The sequence below is a fragment of the Branchiostoma belcheri genome, unplaced genomic scaffold (genome assembly GCF_001625305.1).
Source record: "Branchiostoma belcheri isolate BF01 breed outbred unplaced genomic scaffold, Haploidv18h27 scaffold29, whole genome shotgun sequence".
Taxonomy (NCBI): domain Eukaryota; kingdom Metazoa; phylum Chordata; class Leptocardii; order Amphioxiformes; family Branchiostomatidae; genus Branchiostoma; species Branchiostoma belcheri.
Window position 1 is genome coordinate 452,849 of NW_017803898.1, and position 9,360 is coordinate 462,208.

Genomic DNA, 9,360 nt, shown 5'->3' on the forward strand with positions numbered 1-9,360 from the left:
GGGGGGGGCAAAATGGTTACTATCAGCATATTCCGTACCATACATACGTGTTGGTAAGGTAATGCTGTTGTTTGTCAAAACGCTACCCATAGTGCCCCGCGCCTCCCAGCATGCAATGTGATCCGAGAAAAGGTCTACATAGGATCCATCCGGGTCCTACACTGTACAAGCGTCCAAATGCAATTTTTTTTTTCATCCAGTCAGCCAAAGCGCTCACACAAGTCACTTTTTTGGGTCATTTGCAAATTTGACCGCTTTTTTTTCATTGCAGGAAATGCACAGGCCATGCACCATTTGGTACAAAGCGTTCAACATAGACTCTTATTGATTATCTTTCCGAGGTGCTTTGATACAAGAGGAATTAAGGCTTATCATGCATAAGTAAAGGTACCCATAAACTGGGAATGCGCCCACCTAGACGCCACCTAGCGACCGGACAGGACACTGTACGGACTCAAAAGCTGTTAGTGTGTACAAGAAGACCAGACCAGACAAGGCTCGGCTGACATGGAAATAGCGATAAGACTGCATCAATACTTCATTTGGGAAAAGAACGAATATTTCTTTACTTACTAGTATTACCGCAAGTTTAGAATGATTGACATAACAGGTGACTATCACCTCTTCAAGATGTGAAACCTGAGACCAGACTGTAAGGTTTGAACCACTCACACCAGGAATGATGCCTGCTCTTTTGAACAAGTGTGGTGGGATCTTTAAACAGTAAGAGTACTGTGTAGACAGCTTTTCAAGCTCAAAAATTTATATACTTATAATCTGAATAATGAATATTATAAACTATATCGCTTTCTTATCCCCATTCCACGTCAGCCAAGCCATGTGTATATTTCAAATACTTATACTAATGCGAAGGAACAGTTTCTATAAATTTGGTATGAAAACAAAACTACATTTTAATAACGTCTAAGAATGGACAAGATATCAAACAAAAAGAAGCTACAAGAATAAGAAATCATATTTATATTTCTTGTCAACTTTGACAGACAACATGAGTAAAAATTTCTTATTTAGCATTCAAAAGTATGCTGTTCCTTCTCAAATAAAAATATACTTATGAAGATGAGAAAGAACGTATAGGAACCGACCTAGGTGGTTATTTTTGCATATTTCTTAGACTATTTGAAATGCTATTTCTTTGCTTTCAATTTTATACAAGCTTGAGTACATTGTTGGTAAGTTCGGAATTGTCTTGTAGAATGTAGCACCAAAGTTTTGCCATATAAATGTTCTTTTAACTTTAAATTTGTATTGTTTGGTTCCCTAAACGTTCTTTCTTCCTGAAGTCATTGTCTTTGCCATTTTCGCGCTGTCTTTCCCATGGTTTTAACTGTGTTTTTTTTCTTCATAAAATCAATTTTGTACAATGAAGTTATCATTGAAATGTTTCATGGATGCATTCGTTTGGTGGTCCGCAGTAAAATACAATATATCCAACTCGAAGAAGAAAATATCTTATTCAATGCAAATTGAATGTAGCATTTTATGAAGCTATTATCAAAAATACTAGCCTAGCCCTAGTTGTCTCAACCGAACCAAAAATTAAAATAATTCAGTTCAATCATCACATTTTTGATTACATAGAGGGACGTATTTTCCATGTGATCACAGCGACTTGACAAAGGCAATGACTCAACAGATATTATCCTATAATTCGAAGCACAGAAGCACAAGCTTACCTGCAGAGACGTATAAGCCATGATGGTGCCGCCCATTCCGCTAAAGATAACAGCCAAAAACAGCAGGTCGGATATATCTGCAGAGGGAGGGAAGACGGTAAAATAAACGGCACGTCCCAGAATGCAACGCTGCAGTCGGTGTATCCCGAAATGCAATGCGACAGTCCAGCCGAAGGAAACCTCTTGCCAGATGTATAAGTTGGTTCACGGGTAGAACTGCGCATGCGCAATGCGGTGCATTGTGGGTAATTCGGCAAAGTTGAAGGCCCCCTTCACCTTTGACCTCGCGCATGAGCAGTGTAAACCGTGAACTGACTTATAGTGAAATACTAGTGCCATGATTAAAAATGCTTCTGCAGAAATGTTTCTTTTTTTGTGAGAATGTAGAGCCCTACCACGGGATACATTCCACAGTTCATAGAAAGCTTTTGGAGGCTTCAGCTCAAAGCAGGCTTCAGTGAGGATATCCCAAAGAAGAAAGCTCCAGCCATGGAATGGACACCTGTAAAGTCTTACCTGTCTTATCCTCCTACATCTGGCTCACAATAACTAGTACTTAGAACTCTCTTGAAGATAACATGATAATCATAACCACACACTCTTCATAGACACAAGGCAGCAAGTCCGGGTGTTTTACGTCAGCTATACTCATTGTCTCATAAGACCTTGGACGGGTGACATTTTGTAATACCTTTGTGTATTTCTTTAACCTGGTATCCAGTCTATCGTGGTTGGGGAAGGCTGTCTTCGGGGCTCTAATAGTTTCCCCCATTCCAGCTCAACAGACCGCCCGGTAGGATAGAGTTTGGCACGCTGAGAGTTAGAGTTGATCAACCTCCAGTCGTGAAAAACCTACTGGGGAAGGCTGTCTTCGGGGCTCTAATAGTTTCCCCCATTCCAGCTCAACAGACCGCCCGGTAGGATAGAGTTTGGCACGCTGAGAGTTAGAGTTGATCAACCTCCAGTCGTGAAAAACCTACCGGGGAACCTAGCTGAGTCGGGCGGGGAAGAGCTCCTGCAGCCCCGAAGAAAACCCACCCCAACCACGATAGACTGGACACCAGGTTAGTGTTCCTTTTACCCTGGATGCCAAACTCGTTTCGGCCGCTAGCAATTTCCTTCGGCAGCCAAGAGCCCTTCGCCCGCGGGTCTAGCTAAATTACCGCTACGGAGAGACTGGCCCGAGGGGAGTTCAGCTGGCCCTTTAAGTTCTAGGGCCGGACAAACTCCCTCGGGCTCAACTCCCCCGTAGCGGTAATTTAGATAGGCGGGGGAAGGGCTCTTGGCTGCCGAAGGAAAACGACTAACGGCCCGATACTAGTTTGGCACCCAGGGTATGTTTCTTTGCACTACATGTGTCTCTACTGTAATTATGTAACCCCAAACAACACACAACAGGCCCCTCCCAACGTAACGTTCCGGGGACAAACCACGAGGAGCAAACCGCGTTTACCTCTGTCCGCCCAGGCGAAGAGGAGGCATGACACTGCGACAAGCAAGCTGGAGAAACAAACTTCGGGTTAGTCCATCCTACTACTACATACATCCTACTCTCTTCGCCCTCATATGATGCTCGTAGCTTATATTGTACCTCACTGCAGGGTCCTCAGATCCCTTTATTCTCCAAGCAGATCTTTTGGTTTTGAAAGCCTATCTGTGCTGCATGGTAGAATCCATAGTTGCTTAGTTCCAACACTAGAAGTGAGTTCCCTTCTTGTGTTGGAACTAAGATCTTTTGGTTGCTGCAGTATCAAATTGACAATTTAGTATTATTGGCAGGGCAGTGTCACGAATATGCCACTCGAGGTTTGGCTGGCGAAAAAAAATATACCGGTACAAAAAAGAAATCTTGACCAAAACACCTAAAAACACGTCAAAAATATGCTTGGAGAATAGGGTACCAGTATCTTTGAGAGTTGGCTACAAGTTTTCGCAGCTTTAATAATAATCATAACACATTAAAGGCAACTGGATAAAAGGCGAAGTTTTGCCCATCATATTTAAATCTTTTTCCTACAATGCAGTTTCTCTTTGTATTGTCTGGAAACTTGCCATTTGGCTATCAACATGGTTTTGACCCATGGCTATCTATTTTGATACAAGCCACGTAAAACTTTCCATTCGAATGCTGCCATTTGGCTCTCAACATGAAATTGACCCATGGCTATATACTAGTATCTATTTTGGTACAAGCTGCAAAACTTTCCATTCCCAAACGCTGCCTTGCCAAAGACCGTTATGTTTTGGCTATGTTTAGTAATAAGCAAACATCGATAATTCTACATAGAAAAAACGTAGTTTGAAAATCACCAATTTTAGTAAGCTCCACATTGCAGTGTGATCAACCACACATATGGTTTCGTCGTTTTGTAAGGGAACCTTTTTTCATATCCACACAGTTGAGCTTCACAATAGCTCACTTCACTCACTCTTCTTGTATCAGATACATGTACAGTCAAACCTGTTGAGTCATAAGACCCACCTGACCAATGTGACCACTTTTTGGTGGTCAGATCACTTCCCCATTGACACAAGCATTAAGTATCCTATCTATGGTGACAACCAAGGAGCCTGTAATATAACGTCCTTGTGACAACCTTTTCGTATAAACCAGATTTTCAGATCTTCAGTTTTGACTGTATAATAACTTAAAGGACGTTTATCACATCCTCATACGCTCCATTCAGACAAGGCGAAAACAATGAGCATTTGGTGAAGATAGAACATACAATGCTTTCTGCCGCTACGTAGGACTGTACACACAAACTGCCAAAACGTTTGGATATCTTTACTTTCATTTCTTCACCAATTACTCATAGTTTCCACCGATATCTATGAGTCTTTCACGCCTTGCATGAGAAGTATGTATTGTGTTTAACTCACCTGCCGATCATGCGCAGAGACCTGCAGCCGAACTTGTCCATGGCCATGCCGATGGGGAAGGTCATCCCGCTCAACAGGAAGGACCCCACGGTAAAGGCCAGGTTCAACCGTCTGTCCTGGGCCGCACACCCGGACAACTGGACAGATACAAGATTCTTTATTGACTCAACAAGAAGTAGAGGGACTTTTGTATGGTCTTCTACAACTTAAGATCTAACAAAGCTAAATACATGTATGGATATAGAACAACGTCATCCTACGTATAGAATATATGTCAGCGGCAACAATAAAGGTTTAACTATTCTCTAACATGTAGTCTCTAAGATCTAAAGATTCTTTAAATAATGTATTCTCGATTTGAACACTGTATGTAATTGAACTCATCTATAGGACCTAATGTATTAAAATCAGTTGAACAAGCGGAAAAAAAAGTAATTACAGCAAATAAACGACAAACGGCCATCGTTAGAATGCAACAACTACACTTTGATATATGTAGTTGTTGTATTAACAATTATCTAGTTCATGATATGCCATACTTCGAGACAATGCTAATACATTTGCATAATTTATGAGAATAATAAGAAACCAAGCAAACAAACGCAACTCATTGTCCAAACTCACCTCATCAATGAGGACCTGTTGCTTGTCCTCTTTCTGCTCGAACAGGGCAGGCGCAGCGGTAACCACGGTGGTGTTCCCATCTGTAACACAAGACAAACAACATGATGCAATCAACATCCCAACATGTCTACGTATGGCAGTTATTCAGGCAATGTTGACAAACAAGCAAACAGCCCTGTTAGTCTCCTCCTCGTGTTTTTTTCCATCCATGTATAGGATTTCAGTGGGGCGTCGGGTATGTGACCTGTCAACCCGTTTTAGCTCGTCTGAACAGTCATCGATCTATGTTCCGGGTTGGACCAACATGTTGTCATGTCATGTCCTAATAAATCCGTGTGGAAAGACTGATGTACAAGTGATGGACATGGACATCCCAATGAGAAATGCCCAAGTCCAAATCATGTACAGTTGCTTGTTTTATTTATTCGTTCGGCTGTTAAAAAGACAAATTGTACAGCCAGGGCAGCCCAACTAGCCAGGAGGCTATTATTAAGGGCTTGCCCTGCTGACAGGACAAACATTTACACGCACGATACAACAATACAATACATTAACGTGGAGAGGTCAGGGTCATACACCTAAGGCTTATAGGGGTCGCCTAGAGAGTCCCATAGCTTCCTTTTAAAGGAGGCAATAGGTTGCTTGTGTTTGTGTGTATCTTATTACTTAGATGCCCAACCTTCACCGACGTAGCTATATATCTGTCTGTCCTGATTGGGACGGACTGTCTTCGGGGCTCTGAAAGTTTCCCCCCGTCCAGCTCAACAGGCCGCCCGGTGGAAGTGTTACGCCCGTAGGAGTTCTGTACGCCAGGAGCCGTGCATGCAAAACCTACCGGGGAACCTAGCTGAGTCGGGCGACGAAGAGCTTCTGCAATAGAATAGAGCCCGCCCTAACCACGATGGACTGGGCACAAGGCTAGCTAAAAAATAGATACAAGGGAGTACTACAATTTCCTGGTTTAAGCAAGAACATAAAAATGTGTTTAGCAGCTGTTTTCTCCTTCACGATTCTTTATCTACATGTACAGTTGAATCATACTGATCTTCGCGTGATGCGCCAAAGCAACAGGAAGAACCAAAGATCTTGGATGGTTTCCAGATCAACATTGGTCATATCCTTCGTTTTCAATTAGCGCTAACCACCGTATGCCGTATGATATCAGTCCGTAAACGTAGGATCCTCCAACTACCACTGTCTATAGCTGTATGATGCCGGATTTGGTAAAAATGAAATATGGTCTCTCATGATTCGGATAATGATTCATTCCGATAACCTTAAACCTGAGGACACATCTTGACAACAGCTGAGGGGTTCACCATTTATTTCAAAACTTGGCGAGACTCCCATTTTGCATGCACGAAATGCCAGAATGGAGTTACTATTTCCGATCTGTACGCCGGCCAAACGACGCCATGATGCTGTTATTAATACACATTAAGCCTTAACCGAATGCACGAGAAACACGCAACGACCTTTTGATATAATCTAGGAAAATAATCCTTTAAATCCAGGGATAATCTCTATTTACTTATTGGTTTGGCTGTTTAGCACGCACAACAGGGGCTGTCCAGTCTACATTTGGCTATTGCAAAGGGCTAGCCCTGCTGACAAATACAAGACATTACAATGGGATTTGACATGGGCAGCACAACAGTCTACAACATTATTCTGGGCATATAAAGCATTGTATAAAAGAACTAAGTAGCATCTTTGATGGATAGGCCAGGGTCAGTGCGTGTACACACGTGTAAGGGATAATCGTGTCAGGACTTTGTGATCTCTAGCCTACGACTAAAAGCGATGTGTCGGTAAGTGAAAAATGGGGAAACATTGCACAAAGAAGGACGCATCGACGCACAGCGATTGAGTTGCCCGACCCTACCATAAATATTCCATGACCTGATTCTGCGGTCCGTTACCAATCCATCAAAATGACTGCAGGATCGTAGCCTCCATAGCATGTCAAAAACTGGGGTTTTGGGAGGTCTTCAGGGTCTTTGGGAGCTTTAATGTGCTATTTTCTGATTGCATATAGACAAGATAGCCGGCCCGGTTGAATTACCCCCGTTTTTAAGAAATGGGCTAATCAGAAAACAGCCGAAGACCACCAAACCCCCAGTTCTATAAGCCTGCTACGGAGGCTAGCAGGATCGGCTGATTTACAATGTAGGTCAACAAGGCGGTTATACAATAATTACAACACGTGTAGGGCAACGAGACCGCATGTAATTATAAGGTGGGCACTTGGAGGGCGGCGCATACCCTTATCCGCAGAACGTAATCGGCCGTTTTAATTCTACGTAGAGCGTAATTGGAGCATTTTGCGTAGAGCGTAATTCGTATTCTAATATCGTATTCTCAATTGCATTGTAAAGCATCCAATCTGGAGTATTCCCACTCAATATTGTGTTTTGTATGCATCTGTAGCTTTTGGGCTGCGTGTAGAACAGACAAATAAACAAACAAACAAACAAGCGGTGCTGACCTGGCCCCGTGCAGAGCTTGCTGTACAGCCCCTGTGCCTTCAGCATCAGCACCAGGGAGCCCCACAACAAACAAACAAACAAACAGACAGACAGACAGACAGACAGACAGACAGACAGACAGACAGACAAACAAACTTGGCTGACCTGGCCCCGTGCAGAGCTTGCTGTACAGCCCCTGTGCCTTCAGCATCAACACCAGGGAGCCCCAGCCGAACAGGATGAAGGAGAAGAGCAGATTCTCGGCGATGGCGGTCCCCAGGAGGAACTTCCGCCGGCGGCTGGCTTCGAACAGGCTGGGCGCCATCTTGACGCAGTCTGATGCCCTCTGCCAAGGTCAATAACTCCTGTGGTAAATAAAGACAGAAATATTGGTTAATTATCAAGCAAACAAGTCATTGTAGGTACATAGCCTCCTGTGCAGGCCTCCGGGCGGGCGGGAGTTTTGATACTGCGCTTTGTAGAATTTTTAACACGTTCTTTTGTCGGCCATCCTACAACCAGCCGACCAAGCAAGGTTTGTACGTTAAAAATTCTACAAAAATCAGTATCAAAACTGTTAGGTAGCTAGTAGGTACATACGAAGCAGCTTATAGTAAGATCATCACATGCATCAGAGAATCATTAAAGTTTATGCTCTCCAAGCCTGCATTTTACCTTGCATTTTGGCTGGCCTTTGGACAAGGCTGATGAAGTATACGCACGTTAAAACTTGCAGTTACGCGGCAATGACGTTGTTAGAATGGTGCGACCTACCAAAAACGCACAGAATTCAAGAGAGGACCGCAGAAGGTTTGGCCTTTTAAGTGGATGACGAGATATGTCCCCTACGGTTGTGTGTCTTCCTCGGGTATAGTACGGCCCCACCGTCTAAAGATATATACCAGATCAATCAGCACAATCGTATAACACCACGAGCCTTCCAGGAACCCACTGTATATACGATGCAGAAATAGAAACGATTTGGCACCAGACACAGTTTTACAGATCTAGATTTACGATATACTAGTAGCATATCGTGCCGGGACATGACCGCGGTTGACATAGTTCTATATAAATCTGAAAACACCCAGTGACCGATGATAAACCCAGTAAAGTTTATTTCCGACCGTTTATAATTATAGCCTTGCGCACGCGAAGTGTTAGTTGTACAGTATCCATTTACAGAATCTAGGCTGATCTTAAAGCAGATCCTTCGATGACTGCAAGACAGACCCGAAGATGGCTCGCCCAAACTAATCTCCAAGCAGATCATACGATGGCAAGGCAGTATCCATTGACCAGAGGAGTGTCCATTAGCCACCTGGCTAATGGGCATGCGGCACTCCTCTGGCCAATGGACACTTTCTTGCCATCGTATGACACTCCTCTGGCCAATGGATACTGCATGCCTTGCCACCGCATGATCTGCTTGGAGATCACGCCCAAACCACGATAGGACTGGACACGGACAACATGGTACGCATTCAGTGGCGTGACTGCTATAATTTTAAAAGCGCGCCTTGCCAAATATATAGGGTGTTCCGGCCTATCACAGATGAGCATGCCTTCAACCCAACCATGGAGATCCAACGTGCTACATTCGGACTGCGATATGTGCAGTCGAAGATAATTCTAATCTGTATCTGTATAGCCGGTATAACCGCCTCTCGGCGTAATACACCAGTTTC

At 43.6% G+C, this 9,360-nt stretch overlaps 1 protein-coding gene across 1 annotated transcript in view; it reads right to left on the reverse strand.

Moving 5' to 3' along the window:
* The window catches only part of LOC109472896 (large neutral amino acids transporter small subunit 4-like), a gene marked incomplete at its 5' end in the record, with an annotated part of 15,387 nt that extends 7,360 nt beyond the window's left edge, over positions 1-8,027 (reverse strand). The window contains 5 exons of the mRNA XM_019772762.1: positions 1,698-1,774; positions 3,151-3,197; positions 4,581-4,717; positions 5,205-5,284; positions 7,838-8,027. Of these exons, the coding sequence (XP_019628321.1) occupies positions 1,698-1,774; positions 3,151-3,197; positions 4,581-4,717; positions 5,205-5,284; positions 7,838-8,027 (531 nt within the window). The remainder of the gene's footprint in view (positions 1-1,697; positions 1,775-3,150; positions 3,198-4,580; positions 4,718-5,204; positions 5,285-7,837) is intronic.
* Between the last annotated feature and the right edge of the window lie 1,333 nt (positions 8,028-9,360).